This window comes from Podarcis muralis, chromosome 16 (genome assembly GCF_964188315.1).
Source record: "Podarcis muralis chromosome 16, rPodMur119.hap1.1, whole genome shotgun sequence".
Lineage (NCBI taxonomy): Eukaryota > Metazoa > Chordata > Lepidosauria > Squamata > Lacertidae > Podarcis > Podarcis muralis.
The window spans coordinates 38587882-38609047 of NC_135670.1; the positions used below are offsets into that span (position 1 = coordinate 38587882).

The 21166-nt window shown below is 44.9% G+C and overlaps 1 protein-coding gene across 3 annotated transcripts; it reads right to left on the reverse strand.

Annotated features, from left to right (window-relative positions):
• Positions 1-578: 578 nt before the first annotated feature.
• OGFOD2 (2-oxoglutarate and iron dependent oxygenase domain containing 2) lies at positions 579-11925 on the reverse strand. 3 transcript variants are annotated; one of them, XM_077920528.1, is made up of 8 exons: positions 11575-11880; positions 10290-10525; positions 9388-9444; positions 8166-8276; positions 7167-7266; positions 6055-6179; positions 4364-4621; positions 579-2629 (listed from the first exon to the last, which is right to left on the reverse strand). In XM_077920528.1, the coding sequence occupies exons 1-8, from the start codon at positions 11579-11581 to the stop codon at positions 2354-2356; spliced, it is 1170 nt and encodes a 389-aa protein (XP_077776654.1). In that variant the 5' UTR covers positions 11582-11880; the 3' UTR covers positions 579-2353. The 3 variants fall into 3 exon arrangements, with proteins under 3 accessions (XP_077776654.1, XP_077776656.1, XP_077776655.1); XM_077920530.1 differs by lacking the exon at positions 4364-4621 and having other exon boundaries at positions 11575-11925; XM_077920529.1 differs by lacking the exon at positions 9388-9444 and having other exon boundaries at positions 11575-11886.
• Between the last annotated feature and the right edge of the window lie 9241 nt (positions 11926-21166).

Below are 21166 nucleotides of genomic sequence, written 5' to 3' on the forward strand. Positions count from 1 at the left end.
CTGTTTTAGGGGTTGTTTTTCATAGTCGGATTAATCCGTTTTCCTTTACTTTCTATGGGAAAGCATGCCTTGGTTTAAGACTACCTTGGTTTAAGACCGGACTCCAGAACGGATTAACCAAGGTACCACTGTAAGGCATTATTTAATGGTACTAAGAGCCATTATAAAATTGGTGAATTAATTGAAAGGTAAAAAATTGCTTAGAAACATAAAGAGTAGCTTCCTATTTAAAAGGTCAGTCTATTGACACTTATATAGTGGTACCTTGGTTTAAGAACAGCTTTGTTTATGAACAACTTGGATTAAGAACACTGCAAACCCGGAAGTAGGTGTTTTGGTTTGTGAACTTTGTCTTGCATGCAGAACATGTTTCACTTCCTGTTGAGTGTCTTCCATTTGTAAATTGAGTCCCCTGCTGCTATGGGAAAGCACGTCTTGGTTTAAGAACGCTTTGGTTTAAGAATGGACTTCCGGAACGGATTAAGTTCGAAAACCAAGGTACAACTGTATATTGAAATAAGTGTGTTGAATCAAAAGTCTTAACAAAACATCCTTAAACAATGAAAAGGCAACAATCATTTCATCTCCTACACCCTTTATTTTACACTACTGTAATGGCCACATGTGATTTTGACAGAATAGAGCTAGACAAAAATATAATTGACTCAGAACACCGACATTTCAAAACACACAACCATTCTCTCATCCCACTCACAGGGAAATGAATGGTGTTGGAGATTTTTTTGCCTCCTTTCATCAGGTTACTTTTGCATTAATAAATGTGTGCAGATTAATTTTCAAAGTGGACATTTGATTGCATCTAGAGGCTTGCACCAACCAAAGACAGCTGTAAGCTGGCCTCTGAATTGGAAATTGTATGAAATTAGTTTGCTGGGAAATCAAGGTAGACAGTTGGAAATGAATTAAAAATAAAATGATGTTTTTTAAGGTTAGAGATAATTGCAATTGTAAGAGCTATCAGCTTGATAGGAGGTGGAGGGGAGAGTAAGAGATTATTACTACCCTTTCACATGGTGACTGTCAACTGTAAGTCACAGAAGACATCTAGCCATCAGCATAGGCTCCAATCCTCATGTAGGATTGTTGGCTACAGTGCACCCCCTGCAACCACCTTTCCCTGGAACACAGCAAAGAGCTCAACTCCCTTTCTCACCACGCACATGATAGGCTTCTGTTTCCCATTTTGCACTTCCAGCGCTCGTCGCTGCCTGCATCTTGTCTAACATAAGCCCCTCCAAAATATGGCAAATTCAAAATGAATTGTACATCAGGAATTTAGCTCCAGCATAATTGGCAAGCGAAGAAAGTTGGCATCATCTTCCTAGTCAGCAACCTGTGGTCTGTAGGTCTGTTTGCACTAGCCACAGTCCCACTTTTTATTTCATGTAGATGCAAGGCTGGAAGAAGTCTCTCAGTGATTTGCAGCAGTTGGAACACCCACTCCAGCCAGTTGAGATCCTTCTTGCTGCTCTCAGCACTATTGCCAACTTGCCTTTCGCTGTCTGAACCACCACCTGCTTCTTCTTATTCTTTAAGCTACAGAAAAACTAGGGCAATGCAGCCAGCAGCTGCTGATTTTTATTTGCTGCCTTTGTGCAAAACAGGAGAGGCCTCGTGATTTTTACCTGTGTCTCAGCTTGCATGACTCGGGTGGATAAAAAGGGGGTGCAGAGCTGTACAGGGGAGGGCCTACTTTCAAAAACAAAAAGTCCTCCCTAAAAGGGTAGCTTTGTTTGCTTTAGCTCTGGTGACAACTGCATTACAATAGTTCAGACAGGAAAATCCACAGCCTGGTTAGAATGATAATGAAATTGGCTCCTGCCTTTTTGAAACTGCTGAACTGCCATGTTTTCAGATGAGTCCACAAGTCAAGTCCACCATACAAGAATGCCCCTCACTCCCATGTTTAGGTGTGACTCTGTCTAGCCTCAGGGGAGTGGGCAGGAAGTCACCCCTATAGGAGTAGCCTCCATGTAGGCTTGACAATATGGTAGCCAGGCCCTCAGATTTGCTCTCCTGCTCCTGTTGACAAATACCTGCTACTGTGTGCCACCTATACTGCAAAACAGACACCTGTCTTTTAGGGATAAATGCTGATTTTTACAATCAGTGATCACAACCATAGTGTTTTGATTAGCTGTTGTGGCATCTGCTTCTGCAGAACCTTTTCAGAGTGTGTTCAATGCCTTTAATGTATGACTTTAATGTATGACACATTCTCTCAGTTTGGCCTACAGAAAACAGCTTGGGGGCTACTGCCAGTATTGTCATCAGCCCCTCTAGCAATGTCTTCAGTGAAATCAAGGCACAGGATTTGCTGCACATCACCTCCCTAAGTTAAGGAGCACACATTCAGAGTCTCAGGCTGTACATTTTCATAATTCCTGGTGAACCCATCTCCAAATCCCTCTGCCTGCACCAATTCAGGCTCTCTGTTGCACATGGGGCAAAGATGATTCCGGACAGTGGACGATCGCATCCAGATAATCAGGTTCCAGCGCTCCCCAGAGGCGATAGGCAGTGCCCCGTGAATTTGTCCTCCCCGGTGGAACAAGCCATGGAAGGGAACATGTTCAACTTCGATGTACTTTGGCACTGGATTGCTGTCCTTGAAAAGGAATAAGAAAGACCACATGTTATTATTATTTAGAATCATAGAACTGAAGAGTTGGGACTCTGAGGGTCATCTACTCCAGCCCCTGCAATGCAGGAATTGCAAATAAAGCATTATGACGGGAGGCCGTCTAACGTCTGCTTGGAAACCACCACCTTCCAAGGGAGTCCATTCCACTGTCGAACATTCACACTTCTGTAAATCAGGTGATCAATGAAGCATTTTTCGTACTTGACTGAACTTCTTATAACCCTTTCATAGCAATTTCAATCTTCACTGTTTTTCAGTTGGCTGAAGTCCAGCCATTCTCCCCTTCAAGACAATCCAGACCAGCAGTACTCTCCTTAACTCCACATAGAAGTAGTAGTAGTAGTAGCTGAAATTTTATTACCTGCCCTTCACCCAAAGGTCCCAGGGCAGGTGACAGCAATGAAGGCACAATGTTGCAAACAGTTTAAAACAGCTTTAAATTACAAAAATACACATTTAGGTGGAAAAAGAACTTGCTGAATGCTTCATAATGAAGGCCCCAGATGTGCCTCTCTGGGGAGGGAGTTCCACAGGTTAAAGTCAAAGAGTTGAAGAGAAGCAGAGAAGGGGGTGCTGGGTACTGACCCCACCCATGCCGCTTCCGTTGGAAAAGGGGCGTGGTTTAAGCAGCCCGGTCGCCCCGCCCCTGCCCACTGTGCCCCGCCCCTTTCCCGGCAAGGGTCCAGGTGAGTGTAAAAATCCTTGGGGGTGCAGCTGGCATTTGGGGTTGCAGGCTGTGGGAGGATGCAATGCCAGTGGGATAATGGAGGGGGAGATAGCAGGCTTCTTTGTAAGAAGAAAAACATACAGAAGGCATGTCCAATGTCCGTTTTGGGGGCCTAATCCGGCCCGCTGGTTGATTTAATCTGGCCCCTATGGCAGTATATTTCCTGGGGTAAAATCCTAAAAACATCTCAGCCCTCACGGCCCTTCACTTCATCAAATCTGGCCCTCTTTGAAAAAAGTTTGGACACCACTGACTTAGGGGGTTCCACAGAGAGGGCTGTCTTCCAGGCCACTGCTTGTTAGCAGCTACCTCTGTGACTCATGATGGTCCAGTAAAATGAGACTGCTTTGGGTCAAAGCATATCAGACAAATAGAAGGATTTCTTCACACGGCACATCTTTTGCCATGAGAAACTCACTGCTACAAGCTGGGATATGGTGGATGGTTTAGGTGTTTTTGAAAAGACCTGGTATATCCCAAAGTTCATCAGCCCAGGGATGGTCAGGGATGAATGAATTCAGCAACATCCAGAGGGCCACACATTCCTCACCATTGGATTAAATGGAACCTTAGACCAAAGTCTATTGAGGTTAGCATTACTTATTCAATAGGGACTACTCTGCCTCTGGAAATTCCCTAGGAGGGCAGGAGAGGGAGGCAGCAGGTTTCTCTGTTGTTTGACCCCAGCAGCCAATAAGCAGAGTTATACTGCCACTGTACATGGAAGTTCCATGTAACTGTCATGGGTCTGTGCATAGCCAACATGGTGCATTCTGGGTATTCTTGGAACCATCAGCCCCAGGCAGTTATCAGGGATTATGAGAGTTGGGGTCCAACACACTGGTTTACCCCATCTTTTCTGTTTAAAGTCATTAACACATCTTGTGGCAGTGAACTGCGTATGTTTCTTACAAATTCTGTGAAATAATAGGCATAATAAAGTGAAAGTAAGCCATTAAAAGAAAAGGCACCTTTCTGAATTCAGCAAAATAGAGGTTGCCCTCAGTGAACTCTTTCCCCAGGGAAATGTTGAGAGTTACTTCCGCATTGTCATAGTGGGAACTCAAATCCAGGTCTTCCTGCAAAGCATATTTCACCACAAAGGCCTTATGACTGTCCAAACAGCCTCCCCCACAGTCCGGGTAAAGCAAAGCTGTGAGGGGTTGCAGGTATTTTTCACGCAGAGAGGTGATGAAAGTTTCATCCAACCCAAGTTCGTTTAAGAGAACCTGCAGTGGGTCATATATGAACATGCAAAAGAAAGAGTTAAAGGGGAACCAAACAGAATGCAAAATAAATATTTTTTAGCAGAAGGGTCAGGGCATTTTGCAGTGGTCAGGTTCTTGCGATGGCTAAAAACTGGCCTCCATTTTCTAACATGCTACATTCTCTCAATCTGGATAGTAAAGATTTGCTTCTTTGCCCAGTAAGGACTTTAAGATCAACAAATCATAGAATTGGAAGGAACCACAAGGGTCATCTAGTCCAACCCTCTGCAATGCAGAAATATTTTGCCCAGCATGGGGTTGAACCCACAACCCTAAGATCAAGGGTCTCGTGCTCTACTGACTTAACTATCCCAGCAGAGGAATGGAACCTGGTTCCATTGTCCTTTTAAATGTGTTGTGGGAGGGGGGATTATTGGCCTGTTTTTGTTCTTGTTTTTATTATGTATTTTGTGTCTTTTATATTGCAGTTTTATCTTGTGAACCGCCCTGAGATCTATGGATGAAGAGCAGTATACAATTTTAATAAATAATAATATAATAATAGTAATAATATATAAATTAATTATAATATGGTTTGAGTCTAGGTAAGGATAATAATAGCCTTAGCACTCACCTAGCACTTTGTTTGTTAATTAGAATGTACAAAATGCCAAAAAAAGAAATACATAGACAAACAAAAAGTAAACTATAACTTACACATAATCAAACCCAACCCTGTGACAACCCATCACCTCCTCCCCAACTTCCCTCCACCCCATCTTGATTTCTGTATATTTTAGATTGGATGGTATACATTGCAATCTTTTAAGGTATTACCTTTTATTTCGTTTCTAACATGTTTTATTAATGATTTTTGTTTCACTTTACTCTTTTAATCTAAGCATATCAACATGTTCCTTTTGGAACAGTGTTTATCCATATATTCTTCAAAACATTGCCATTCTTGTCTAAGTTTTTGGTTTGACTGCATTCTTATGTAAGCAGTTAGCTTTGCCATTTTCATGAATTCGCTTAGTTTGTATAGCCAGTCGGCTTTCGAAGGTATTGTCTCACTCTTCTATTTACTGGCAAATCCAATCCTGGCAGCTGCTGTGGCGTATAAGAAAATTCCTTTCTTATTTTGCAGTATATCAGACCTAGTAGATATGCCTTTGGTTTCTTTTGTAAAGACACTTTTAACACTTTTTAAAGTTCTTCATGAATCATACCCCAGTATGTCTTAGATTTTTCGCAAGTCCACCAGGCATGAAACAATGTTCCTTCTTCTCACCTAGCATTTTGGAGGGCTCAAACCACGTGATTATCTTCTTGTGATCCTTACAGTGATCTATACTACAAGGCTGTAATTGCTATTAACCCCATTACTACAAATGGGGGGATTGTCAAGAGAAAGTAACTTGTCTAACAGTACAATCCTAAATAGTGACTCTTACCCCATAATTATTCATAGAGTTGGGCCTCCCTTTGGGTAGCTCAGATTGTTCAAAGTTCTCTAGCTCCTCAATGAAAGCTTGACAGAATTCTTTGGAAAACACCGGCAGTCGGTAGATTCTCTTATCTGTTGTGGGAAAGATGGAAAATAAAATTGGAAGAAGTTAGCACATAGCCACTTGCTTAATCACCTGTAGTGGAAGAAAATCTCCTCCTGGCGACCAGAATGAGAAGGGTGGTGGTGGGGTTTTTGTAAGTGCAAAGAAAAGCTGGTTCTCTGTTTTTCTTTAATGGGTAGGGACCTTAGCTCAGTGGCAGAGACCATGTTTTGCATGCAGAACCCAGGCATCTCTGGTTAAAACCAGTGCTTTTTTTCTGAGGATACTCAAGGCACCAGCACCATTTTTCTAGAAGAAAACCACTGGTTAAAAGTGTGGCACTGATTGTAACAACTTCATGGTGGATACCAGCACCCTTTTTCCTAGAAGAAAAGCACTGGTTAAAATTATTATAATTGGAAAGTCTGGGGAAGACACACCTCTTTGCCCAGGACTGTGGAGAGCCTTTGCCAGTCAAAACAGAGTGCACTGGGCTAGATCATCTATGTTAAGAAGAACAGAGCATAAGAAGAGCTCCGCTTGACCGGGTTAGTGGCCCTGAGCATTCTGTTCTCACAGTGGACAAGCAAAGGCATGGGAAGCTGAAGGCAACAGTAATCTCCCCACTTGTTATTTCCAACAACTGGCATTCAGAGACATGCTACCCCCAACTGTGGAGACAGACCATGTTGTTATTTGCAACATTTTCAGAACTGGAACCTTCAGAAGTAAAAACCAGTAAAAAAAAATCTCCTGCATCTTTTCAAACCAAAACCAAAGCAGCCACTTAGACAACATGGGGCATGCAGCCATTTCCTTTTGCAGAATAGGAAACAGCCTTTTAAAAGCCCGCACCTTCTGGGCATCTTTTTAAACATGAAGGTAATATGTATAGCACTAATTCCCTCCAAGAATACAAACTAGACATATGCTTAACCTATATTTTAAAAAGAATTAATATGGGCAGCCCCTTACCATGTACACATATTGCTGATAAATTAACCCAGTCTCCCCACCTGATATAGATTCCACACGGTCCAAGAGGCCTTGAAGATCAGCACCTTTGGATGTGCAGTATCTGACCGTTTCTAAAAATTCTGGTGCAAGAAATGATTCCTAGCATTGGAAGAGGAGAGGAGGGTGGAAAACAATTATTTTCACACACACACACAAGCTACTTCTATTTAACCTGTTTTTAATGTGCTTCAACTTTAATTTTGTTCTTGGACAGAGTGAATAATGGCTGCTTGCACGGAATTAACCATGAGGAGGAGGAGTGGGGTTGCAAAGGTGTGCACCTCTCTTTACATGACACTCTACCCCGCCCAGGACAAATTCCCAAAAGGGGGTGCAAGTTCCATGCAGGGCTGAGTAAGATCAGCACTGTGTGCCTTGTAGAAGAAGTGCTTTTGGACAACTATTGTGACAACTCTTTTTCTTATTTGTGCTGCTAAAAGTACAGGCAGAGTCTTGTCCAGTCCCCAGTGAGGAAGCCCCTTCCCAGAGGAATGGTGTCAGCTGAAAATGGGCTGCTACTCAGCAACTATTTCTAATGAACAATTCTGAATTCTGAATCTGCACTTTTTTATTTTTTATTTTGCTGAACTGTTTTGGTTTTGCTTTGCTGATATATTAGCCTTTGTTGATATTATTAAATGGAGGAAAAGTGTGATTTTTTTCCTCAATGTTTTGTTGTCGTTTTAAGCTGCATTGAGAATAAACCTTGCTACTGAAAAAGCAGCATACAAATATTAAATCAAAATTTACCCCTCTCCATTAACTGTGCCCCATTAACCACAGTATATCAGACCAACATTAGCCAGTGTGTTAAGAGTATGCAGGTCCCATTTTATCCAGTGATAGCTAAGCATCTTCAAGTCTGCACCAACTTGCAGGAGAATAGACTCCGACCCTCCTGCTAAACTGTTGTACAGAAATGTCACCAGAGTAGAAGCCATTCCTAAACTATCTCTAGCTATGGACTTGCATGCAAATAGAAGAAACAAGTTCTTTACCTGTAAAGTATACAGTTGAGGATGCTTTGGCTTATAGTTCTGGGAAATTATTGCTCTCCTTTCCCTAGAGCAGTACTCTAATTCCTTTCTCCTCTGGACTTCTTCTTCAACCTAGGAAAATTCATTCTGAAGTTGAAAGGCTGTAACTCAGTATAGAATACCTGATTTACATGCAAAGAGTTCTAAGCTCAATGCCTAGTCAATCAATGTAAACCAGAGGTGAGGAGGGGAACCTTTTTCAGCCCATGGACAACCTTCCTGAGACCACATATCAGTCATGGGCCAGACCAGAGGCAAAAGTGAGTGGAGAAGTGGGTGCGAATCATACAAGAAGATGCATTCCAGCCATGCAAAAGTCAGAGGTTTACATAGTATAGTACAGGAGTGGCCAACTCTCAAGAGACTGTGATCTATTCGCAGAGTTAAAAACTGGCAGTGATCTACCCCCTTTTGGGGGGTTCAGGTCAAAGGTTGAGATTTTTAGGGAGGAGGAAAAATTGTTGAGCTTCTTTGGGGGGAGCCAGTGATCTACCACAGACGTCCAGTGATCTACCAGTAGATCACGATTTACCTGTTGGACGTGCCTGGATATACATCTTTCCATCTAGGCCCCCAGGCTATGGGTTCTGAACCTCTGGTAGGAAGTTAGGTGGACCAAAGGTCTGATTCAGTACAAGGCAGCTTATGGAGATGTATCACTCTGGTCTTCACCATGTTTGGGTGGATAGGTCCAGGCTCCGTATTTAAGCAACAGAAATGCCAGGGCTGTGTAATCAAATATTATTTATATATGTTTAGCCCACCTCTATGTGCTTTTATTCAGAAGCACACCCTATGAGTTCTTTTGAGTTCATCAGGTCCCTGGGTATAGGATTGCAGTCTACAGAGCGCTCTGAAACATGGATTATGTCACTGGAACATTCTGCATATCAACGCAAAGGCTGTCTCTGGCTGTTGACATATTGACTACAAAGCCAAGCCTGAGACCATATGTAACTGTTTTTACCCACTTCCTCTGGAGAGAAGAGCTAAGAACCTGACCTGCATCACCAACTACCTGGGGCCAGAAGCAGCGGCTCTCCCCCTGCCTCCATTACACATCTGTGTGAATTTTAATTGGTAGCTATTGGTAGCCAAACCTGGTTGAAAAACACAGCGTAAAGTATAGCATGTACACAAGATCAGACTGTTAGTTCTCTCACATCGAAGCCAGGTACAGTACCTCTTGGATTACTGCCTCAAATTCTTCCACACTTCTGCAACCCCGTTGTCTTAATACCTGTAGGATAGATGCTGAGTTTATATGTGTGACACACTTTTTTGTTTTCTACATTACAGTCCCAGTCCTTCCACACCAATGCCGCTATGGTCTAGACAAGCATGGGACTATCCCTGAAATTAACCCACAAGGCCAGAGGCAAGACCTCTCTCTGTACCTCTCCAGATACAGTAGGGTTTTTTGTTTTAAAAGGCACACCAGTCTGGATAAAATTAAAGCAACAGTAGTCTCTGATGTGTGCCCCTTTTTTGCACTTAAACACTATTGCAGAAGGCTTTATATGCTCACTCAGAAGTAAACCCCATTCAGCTCAATAGAACTTCCTATATGATTAAAGCCCAATTCTCCTCTTTCTTTTAACCTAGAAGTAAGCCCTGTGGAGACATTTCTTTACTATGGCCATTTCAACATAGGGGGTTGCTTACTATTTATATGTACTTGCTATTGTATTTGCTTCATTCTGAGAACTTTTTCAAAACTCTAAAACACAGTACTGTAACTGTAAGCAGCTCTGCAGTACAATCCTAAATGTGTTTACTTTTTAGTCAGGAAAAAAGTTCACTGGGATCAGAGGGATTACTCCCTAAAGTGTGCGAATTGAGACTGCCATCCTCTCCCCACGTACCTGGGAGTAAGCCTCATTGGACCCAATGGGGCTTACTTCTGAGTAGGCACGATTAGCATTGCATTGTTAGAAGTCAGGGGATAAGCGTACTATCCCCCCGCCCCTGCTTTCGTTGCGTGTAGGGAATTATGACTCCAATCCGGATTAACGATAGGAGAGGAGGGTGCGCGTGTATAAAGTCTCTGCTCTCCGGAAAACGTCCACGGCGCTATGTATTTACCGGTCCATAATCCCTCCGCAGCTGCTCCGGATCCCCGTGGTAGCGGAGGTGAAGCCCATACCGCGGCACGAACAGGTTGTCGGTGAAGAAGCAGGCGCAGGCCAGGAACGGCCCTGGCCTCGGCCGCATACCGCTGGGCTCCATGATTCCAGCCGGACCCCGAAGAGGAACGGAACAGATCTCCAGGGGCAACGGGTCCGTCGGCGAAAACGCCCCGGTAAGAAACGAGCGTTCTCCTTAAGGGAGCGTCGACAAATTACACTGAGACTTGTAGGAAGGAAGAATGACTGAAACGTCGCCCCAAACCCAAGCTGTCTGTTTCCCCACAGTAGCCTATCGGGCGCCCTCAGAAAGCGCACAGGCAGGGCATGAAGGCAATAGAGCCGTATGGCACAGCAGTTTTGTTCCCACTCTGGGGTAGGCTATGCCTGCATATGGAGGTTCCATTTCTAGACTGTCACGTGGCTAGTAAGAATTAAAAAAGAGCTCTGCCAGATCAGAACTGAGGTCCGCATAGCCCTCAGTGGCTGACCAGTTGACCAAGAGGCAATAGACCTTTTTTTCTTTTGTTGCTCTCCCTGACTGTCACTCCGAAGGACACTGCCTCTGAACATGGCGATGCTCCATATGGCTGTGGTGGCCAGTGACAGCTGAATTATCGCGTTTCAAAACCACCCAATGACCATTACAGCATATTGTGATAGTTTCACTGAGCAATGTACAAGCATGCAAACATTTAAGAGGTAGAAGCGAAAGAACATTTCCCTCCAGCCATATGCATATACATATCTCAGGGTAACACTTCATGCATCTAGTGTAGTGGTCCAGAAATGCTTAAGCCTTAATAAATTTGTTAAGGCACCACAAGATTCTCTCTTGTTTTTTGGCAAGGGGATTCCCTTTCCCCTTAACCTGATCCGATTGAGGCTACCCTTTCTTTCTTTCAAGTGTTTAAATTTATTTTTAATTTGCAAAGATAACAGCTAAGCATTATCAGCCTACCTTAACAATAAGAATATTTCATCAGTTATAATATAACATATAAATTAATATAAGCAGTCAATTTGTCCAAGCACGTATCCAGATACGACTGATAATTATAAGCCAGGCATTCCAATGCAGAAAGGGCAGTAAGATCTGCAGACCACTGAGTAGTGGCCACTACAAAGGCTTGCAGGCTCCACTTAGTCCAAGACTACTCTTGAGTAAGAGGTTTGAAGGGGCTGCCACTGTTTGCATCTGTTAGGCTTCTTCTGCTGAATGCAACATGCAAAGCTTTTCTCACCTGGCATGCAGGGAACAACTGTACCTGTTGGATCTCTGCCTGTTATATACAGCTGTTAAAGGCACAGGAGCCCTGACCCAATGCAGGGAGTGGGATAGATTGGCAACCTTATTTAAGGAGTTGAAAGCGCAGAGGGCATCTGAACATTTGGAGCAAGCAACCTTCCGTCATTTTCCTTTGTGGCAAACAATTAACTTGTTCGTTTCCTGAAGGAGTGTCTGGATCCCTGAGAGCTGGGGGCGGCGGCGGGGGGGGGGGGTCCAGGCTGAGCCCCTGGAGAGGTACAGACAGGTTTACAAATATCTGTATAAGGGAATGTATCCCAGGCACCTCACAGCCCTGCAGAAAAGGAGCCTGTGGAGGAGATACGCCATGAAGTCTGAAGTGGGATGTAGGAGGACAGAAGCCTTGAAGGTTTTCAAGCAGAGCTTGGAGGGCCATCTGTTACGGGTGCTTTAGTTGAGATTCCTGCATTGCAGGGGCTGGACTAGATGACCCTCAGGGTCCCACCCAACTTTGCAATTCAGCAGGGCAGGGGTAGCGATAGGCCTTGTGATGCAGGCGGGCGTTTTCAGACGGTCCCTTGAGCCGCGTTCTCGTTTCGCCTCGGCTTGAAGGTGTTGTGTCTCCTTGAAACAAGTCCGGGTGGCTGCCTTCCTAGCTTGGGGACTGAGCCCCTGAACTACCTCCTCCTGCCCGTGGACTGGAGCCAGGGCTGAGCTGGGGCTGATGCCCGGGACATGTCCCAGCCCCCAGCATGGACTCGGCTTTGCAAGTGGCCGAGGAGGAAGTGGTGGAGTCCTGCAGCCCCACCAGCAAATTCGAGGACATCTTCCGCCTGCTGTCCGAGGGCTGCTTCCCCCACAGTTTCTGCTCCATCAAAAGGAAAAACCTGAAGCGCTACGCTCAGAAATTCATTGTGGAAGGTAACGCGGGGGGCCAAAGCAGAAGACAAAACAAACAAACAAACAAGGCTTTTGTTGCATGCGCATCCCCAGCCAGGCTCCTGTCACTGGATGGCTGCTGTTTTCAAAAGAGCTGCTTCAAGACATTTTAAATGTCCAGCTTCGCCCGAGCAGCAGGGATGACTCCTGACCAGTTTCTATTGAAACTGAATCTAGACTACCCAAAGCTATGCAGGTTCCCATGCGGATTTACTTTCCTGATCAACCGTCCTCTCTTTACGCTTGAAGGCTTTAATATGAGGGAATGGGGACCTCTAAAAATGCAGTAACTCAACACCACTGTAACATGATGTCACTGTGCACATTTTATGAGTTGCTTTTCCATGAAATTGCAAAGTGTACACAATTTTGCACACATTGACTAGGAAGCAATTTCCCTTGGGCTGAATGGAGCTTGCTTGCTTACTCCCCAGTAAGCGTGTTTAGGATTGCAGCCTTAACAGTTTTGAATTCCCTCAATAGAGTTGGAAATGGAAAGAGATTAATTCCTAAAAAGGTAGGTGCCTTAGGTCCAACTAGCCTCCCAAAAGGCCCCATCTCTTGTGTCCATCAGCCTAACTGACCTTATTAGTGGACATACAAGGAGACCCTCTATGGCTGATCTTGGAGCGCTGGGAAGTACAGAGACAGCAGAACTTCAGGTGGCCTCCTCCCAAACATGCATTTTGAATGAATAGGAAACAAGTGCAGCTGGCACAGAATCTCTGTAATTTCTTTTGAACCAAGGATAGCCAATTAGTGGCCTGCTGGAGTACAACTACCATCACCCCCAATCATTGGACATGTTGGCAGAGGCTGTTGGGAGTTGTAGTCCAATGAAGTTTTGAGGGCACGATGTTGCGTATCCCTTCAAGCATTTAGCCTGTACAAGTATCTGGGCTCCTACATTTTGCTGCATTTGGAACTCTTTAAAGGCAGCCCCAGGTGGAGCACATTATAGTAGTCCAGCTGGTATGTAAGCAGAGCATGAATAATGGAGGCAAGATCTGTTGCTTCCAGATAGGTTGTAGATGGTGTACCAGCCTAAGCTGGCAAAAGACACACCTGTGCTTCTACAGATAGAGCCAACTCCAGAAGGACACAACAACCTATGAACCTGATCTCTCAGAGGGTGTTTGACCCCCATCCAGAACCAATTGCATGACCCCTTCTGAACTACTAGGCTTTTCTGTCATCCTCCCACAGGGGGCTGCCTCTATTATGTGGGTCCAAAGAAAGAGGAAAAACGTGAAGTTGTGGTTGATCCAGAGAGGCGGCGGCAGGTCTTCCTTGAAAGCCACTTCTCCGAGATTGGGAACCATCTTGGGCAGAAGAAGACAGTGCACCGGATTCAGAGCAGATACTACTGGCTGGGCATTGTCAAGGACGTGGTGGACTGGGTAAATAATGTTCAGAAAACCTCCCAGAGTTTTCTGGAAGTAAAAGGAGCTGGGCTATATTTGTTTCCTTGTCAGATTTTACCTTCATTTACTGTTCTTGTTCCAGCAAAGTGGTTGGCATGGTCTGGCTGGGAACACCATTACCCTCTCCAAAATCCTGTGCACCTATTGATTTCTTTCCCTCTCTGTCCTCCTCCTCCCCTGCCCCATCCCCAGATCAAGATGTGTGAAACCTGCCAAAACACAGAGCATAACAAGAGCCTGTCGAAAAAAAGCCGGCCTGTCAAAGTGGAGTCGCCTTGGGAAGTTCTAGGACTTGATGTCTATGGTATGTGCTTTTGGGGGGGGGGTCTGTATGCACATCTGCACAATGGTAGGGTTGCCATATGTCTGGAATTTCCCAGACATATCCAGAATACTGCAGTTGGCAGCAGCGTCCGGGCAGAAATCAGCAAAAATGTCCGGGAAAATCCAGACCTATGGCAACCCATGAGGGCAGTGTCGTTTTTGCCGATTTGGCATAAAAATAGCTCAACAACTTTGCTGAAAAAAAGCTGTCCGGATTTGTCACTGTTTGAAATATGACAACCCTACACTACAGGGCTATGGAAATGCCCGTCATGGGACCATAGGAAGCTGCCTTTATGCCAGGGATGGAGAACCTGTGGCCCTTCAGACAGTGTTGGATGACAACTCCCATCAGTCCCAGACAGCCAGGCTGGGGTCGGATGTGGGTCCCCGTACTACCTGGCCTGGTGGTGGTTGTCCACTCCAACTGATGGCGTGTCTCCATGGTTTCTTCAGCCTCATGCCTGAGGTCCTTTTAGCTAGAGATGTCAGAGACTGAACCAGGGGCCTTCTCAATGCAACACAGCTGCAGCACTGCTCAGCTGTGCCCGTCGCCCTCATATCAGATTTTGGTCCCAGTTTCTCACTCTTAAGTCCCTTCACTCCTAAGTCGTCTTTGTTAAAGGCTCTAGTTTTCTCTGTTCCTTCTTTCTCAACACTCCCCTGCTCCCGCCCAGCACTCTTATCCTGGATTTTCAGGAAAGAGTTGCAGCATTGAGTTCTCCTGGATCCTTGGCTGGCTTTGATGGAGGATGTCTACTACTGAATATAGCACGAACCTTGGGCAAGTGGGGGGTCAGGCAATACGTCTCTCTACAGAGACACATTGCACCCTTCATGGCAGGGGTGGGCAAACGCTTTCAGCCTGAGGGCTACATTCCCTCCAAGGCACATGCCAATGGTGGGTGTGGCCAGAGGCAAGAGGTAGGTGGAGTAACAGATGTTAATTTTAGCTTTGTCCAGTATAGGTTATATTCCAGCCATGCAAAAGTCAGAGGTTTCTACATCTCTGCACCCTCCATCCAGGCAACCAAGAGGCTTTAGCACACTTCAAGGACACATTCCAGCCACACAAAAGAGAAGGATGTGGAGCATAGCCAAGGGGGAGATTCCTGAGGGCCAGATAAGAGATGCCTAGAGGGCCTGACATTTCCCCACCCCTGAGTCATGGGATCCTCCCAGTACATGCCAGTTCATTCAGCATTGGGACCTATTTCCTTCACTGTGATGCTGAGATGTGGTTGCCATTCCAGCTGGCCTCTATTATCATATTAGTTTGTGCACAGTCTCTTTGATTGATGGGGTGTGTATCTGTGAACTTTATCTGAATGGACAAGGAAAGGAGAGGAGATAGCAACCGTTTGCAAAACCTTTGAAGTTTCAGCAAAATGGTGCATGTTATAAGCCAAAGGTCATAGCCTTAATTTTGAACCTAAGCCAAGAGTAGTGCAAAGGTGTGACATACATGCAGGGGGAGGAGGCTGGGCTTTTGTCATGGGACCTCCAAAGTGATGGTCCCCCCTCAGCCACTAACCTCTCTGCAATAGCACCTGCTCTCTGTGATGCCATCATGACAACTGACTGACTGTTTTGGATTTGCTGTTCCTAGGACCTTTCCCAGAGTCTGTCCAGGGCAAGACGCACATCCTCGCCATAACTGATTACTATACGAAGTGGGTTGAGGCCATCCCTCTGCAGAAGAGGGACGCTCTGTGTGTGGCCAAAGGCCTCGCCTCCTTATTCTACAGGTGTGCTCCATTTGTGCTGATTTTGATGTAGGGGATGTGGGCTGAATGGGAGAGTGCTGATCTAGCAAAACACTCACTATTAAGACAGGTAGGAGAGGGCCAGGATGTTGCAGCATCTCCCCAGGACACGTGTGTGTGTGTGTGTGTGTGTGTGTGTGTGTGTGTGTGTGTGAGAGAGAGAGAGAGAGAGAGAGAGAGAGAGAGAGAGAGAAGAATCGGAATCAACCCATTTTCTGCACGTGCCTGCTTCAGGCAGGTCAGGGATCCTGTTCTGGAGGTGCTATTTATTTATTATTTGTACAGTTCACACCTTAAAATGCACTGGCCTTTGCCAACTTTCTGCCTTCCAGGTTATTTGGGCTGCAACTCTCATCTTCCTTAGTTGGCATGGCCATGTGATGGCAGGGCTGATGGGAATTGTAGTTCAAAACATCTGGAGGGCACCATGCTGGTGGTGGCTGAGATATGCCACAAAAGTCAATCAGAAATCTTAAAACCAGCATGACAAGATACCTTTATTGTCTGTTCATTATTGTATTTGTGAATGGTTTTTATGTTGGTTATCTTTTTGTTATTATTTCCACCCCTTTGTGTGCAAAAGCAGCATCTTAAAGCCTACTGGATTAACGCAAGAGCAGGGAGCGGGAGCCTGTGATGCTCTAGGTGTTGCTGGACTACAATTCCCATCATCCCTGACCATTGGCCATCCTGGCTGCACCGGCTGATGGAGGTTGTAGTCCAACAACATCTGGAAGACCACAGGTTCCCCATTCCTAGATGAGAGAGTTTCATGGGAAGCAAATGTTTCAATCCTATTTATAGAAACCCCACCCAAGCCTCTGTACTGTATGCCAGTACAAAACTCTGTGTCTTGTATTACTGTTGCTATTGATGTATTTTGTATGCCTTTTATTCATTAGGTTTGGGGCGTCCAAGAATATTTTCTGCAGCTTGAGCTGGGACTTCTGTGAAGAGGTAGGTCAGATGCCAGCTGGTGTGTTTTGTAAGAGCATGAAGGCCATTCCTGTTTTCAGGAAACCCAAAGTAAAGGAAAAGGTTCAAGGGGATAAAACTCAACCATAAAAAAACTATGTAAGAGCAACTGCTCTCTGATGTTTTAATTTATGTTTTTAAATTTTGTATGCTGTTTTATTTTTACTAAGCCGCTTTGAGACATGGGAAAAGCAGGCTGCAATTTTTAAAAATGAATATTTGATATAATAATTAAGTATTTAACACATTTTCAAGTTCTTATTTTAAAAAAGCATTGTAGCTGCAAAAATTAAAAACAAACATCTTGATGCATCACTAGAATAAACATTCACGTAACACAACGTTTGGTGTTGTTTTTCACTAGAATAAACAGGCATGGAGGACTTTTGGCCACAATGTTTATTTGTCACCACTGCCAGTTTCACTTGTAAATATATTCAAAATAAACACTCTGAGCCTCTCAGCCCAATATAGTAAAACAACCGTGGCATAACACCATGTCACCACTTCAAAACAATTCTCATACTCATAGCAAGGGGAAAGAGCAAAAAACAGAAGCCTTTACACACCCACCTTCAAAGCTGCAAGAGGACACAATAGAGCAGGGATGGGAAACTTCTGGCTTTCCAGACGTTTGGGGCTCTAACCACCATCATCTCCAGCCAGCATGGTGAATATTTAAGAATGAGCCATCAGTATATAGAAACTTAAGTTAAACTTTTAAGTTAATCTTAAACCCTCCAAATGTCCAGATAGGCATCCACACATGAAATACTTTCAGCTGCAGCCAGGGCCATGAGGTTCTCCAACCATTGCATAGTGGATGGTGAGCATTTATCCTTCCAGCTAGAAGTAGAAGTCTCTTAGCAACCAGAAGGGATGGTGGAAGTTGGAGACAAAAATATATGGAGGGCCACAGGATCCCCACATCTTGACATTTATATAATTATGTATCATACCCCCAACTTGGCTGGTGCTCTTTTTCAGGAAACCAAAATTCACAGTTTATTTAAGGCATTTATATACCATAGAATCATTGGCATTTCTAAGCAATGTCTTTATAATTTCTAAGTGATGAAACTTTTATTAAATTTTATTTGTTTGCAAACCTCAGAGTGAATACAGAGTTCAAACCTGGGCTAAAATATTTTCTAGGTACAAAAAACTAAAGCAAGCCCTGGGCATGCGCTCCCAGCTTTAAGTGGTTTTCATTCTGCCTGCAGGTGACCAGAATTTTATCAGAAAGATGGAACATCTCCCAGATTCTGACCCCAGTCAACTGCACAGTCCTGGACAGTCGGACCAATGAGCTTTTGAAATCCTCCCTCTGCAATGTTGTGAACGAGAAACCAAGCGAGTGGGATGAATCTCTTGACCCGGTTCTGTTTGATTTCCGTACGTCTGTCAGCTCTGTGACCAAGTACACCCCCTTTTTCCTCCTGTATAACAGATACGTCTGCCTGTCCTCAGAGGTAACTCTCTGTTTGAAAGTAAAATCCAGAAAACTGCTCCAAGAGAGGTTTAACGGGGGGCAGGGGTCATGGAGGGAATCGGCACTCCTAGATAAGGACCCCTGCTTCATCAGATGTGTGAAATGTGTGGAACGGGATTGATTACTTAATTTCTATACCACTTAATATATTTTAAAATTCTCTTAAGTGGTGTACAGAAATCCTGAAGCAACAATAGAGAACTTACAAAAGTGAAAGAATGTCTATATTTGTGTTGCTCCGTGCTCAAGGCAGCCTCAGCAACTGGCAATTCTGGGCCAAGTCTGATGCCGCGCACACAGCTACATAAGTACTGATAATCTTATGTAATCTGATGGGCAGTGTCTGCAAAAGCTCCTTTGGCCCAGCTGCGGCCCCACCCATGACACAATTTATTTATCAGTATGTTATTTGTTATTTATTAAATGTATATCCCTCCCTGCCCCCTGAAGGAGCTCAGAGCAGCAAACACAAATGAAGTAACACTTAAAACATCTGAAAACATTTCCAGTACAAATGCAGACTGGGAAAGATCTCCCCTTAAAAGGCTTATTGGAAAGGGAAGGTCTTCAGTAGATGCTGAAAAGGTGATGCCAGGCTAGTACGTATTGGGGGAGAATTCCATGACACTAAAAGCCTGGTTCTTGTATTGTGCAGAACAAACCTCCTGATAAGGTGGAATTTGCAGAGGGCCTCTCTACTGCAGAACGCAGTGGCGTCAGGTGGGTGTAGCACAGCCAAAATGAATTCCTGGGTCAAATGGAGAGGCCAGATTAGGCCCCCACAGGCCAGCAGTTCCCCACCTCTGTGCAGTGAACTTAAGAACGAACCCTGCTGGATCAAGTCAAAAGGTTTCTCCAGGCCTACATCCTGTCTTGCGCAGTGGCCAGCCAGACTCAACAAATTACATAAGCCATTAAAACTCCAGGTTCAAAGGCAGCATGACCCTGGATGCGACTTGCAAGGGATACAGGGAGGAGGAGGGCTGTTTGCCATCCTGTCCTGCTTGTGGACAGTTCCCACCAGATCAGAGTGGTCCAATGTGCGGCCTGAGGGCTGTGGCCCTTAAGGCCTTTTTTGGTGGCCCTTGGCAACATTTAACACCCCCAAGGCCTGGTGCTGCCTTCCTAAAGCTGGGTAAGCCAGGCGCTGTGCTTTGGGAAGGAGGAGTGAGGAACAGCAAACAGTGGGTTTTCCCAGGGAGGACAGTGAGACAAAGAACAACAACTCTTGCCTAGAAATCATGGGACAAAGAAGTGTGGATGAGCCCTGTGTCTAGAGGAGTCTTTTCAGCCCCTCCTGGAGATGCCAGGGACCTTTTGCAAATGCAGCATGTGCTCTATCATTCAGCACTTAACCAGCTCGTTCTGCTGCACCTCTTAAAGCCAGCCTGAGTCTTGCCAACCAATTGTAAAAACAATAAATTAGTGATACAAAGCATTCCAAATATTACAGCTCTTGGCCAAAGGCCACCACAGTCTAATAAAACAGCAGCAGCAACAGTGGCATCAAATCCTCACTGAAGGCCGTTGGGGGGGGTGTATTAGCAGGGGGCTGTCAGCCTGATGTCACAATGTTGAATCCCCCCCTGCCCCCCACATCTCAGCTTCATTGTTCCTAGGCTGAATGCATCAAGGACTCCTCCAAAGAGCAAGGTGCTAGTCCCTTCCAAACCAGCGTCCTCCCGTCATTTACCGCTGCTGTTCAGGAGCAACAGAATGCAGTGAAAGAGATTGTAAGTGCCTTGGCTGCCAGATATTCACCGCATTTGCATGTAAGAGGGGTGCCTACCATTTTCTAGTCCAAATTCACACTAGGCTAATATCAACAGTGGGTGTGGCCACCACATAGTCTTGCACACGCCCACCCACACATCTTACAAAGCACACAGCTCCTCTCCCTTCTGATCTGTGTGATGATTGTCCCTTCCAACTCTATTATTCTATGATCTGGTGACAGAGGAGGGACAATTTGCATTCCTATCAGGGCACCTTGCTCCAATGTTTACTTTACTTTGCAAAATAAAATAAAATGCCACCAAAATTGGCGAAGGAGGTGACTTAAGGAGGCAGAAAAATTTGCTTGGGGGGGCCTGATCAGATGTGCTTGTCTCCAGCTCCCATCAACCCTAACCATTGGCTGTGTTAGCTGAAGCTGATGGGGGTTGGAGTCCCACAGCACCCAGTGTGGGATGGTGAGTGGAGATGGTGAGATTTTGTTCTGATTCCCACTGCTGGGAATATGAATTTCTATTTCTATTTAAAACACTCCCTTTTAAAATAATTGCAGTCAACATTTTTACGTTCCTGCCTACTCTGTTCTCCCATCCACCATCCTGTTCGGCTCTTGGAACTGTCTTACTTATCTGTCCTGCTTAGATCGTGAACACTTTTTTCAGTGCACTGTAACAGATAATGGTGGGGAGATCTGGGTTCGAATTTCCCACTCAGCTGAATGGCAGTCCTTCAGCAAGTCCTTATTTCCCAGCCTTGCCTACCTCAAAGGGTTGTTCTGAGGGTAAACTATGTTATTCAGAGATCCATGGAAGAAGTGTGGGATAAATGAATGGGGGGGGGGAGTGAATAAAATGAATTTGAAGCTGCTGTTACAGGCCCTGAGCCCTCAGGGTAGGGTGGGGTAGTTATCTAAATGAGTACGTGAACACTAGG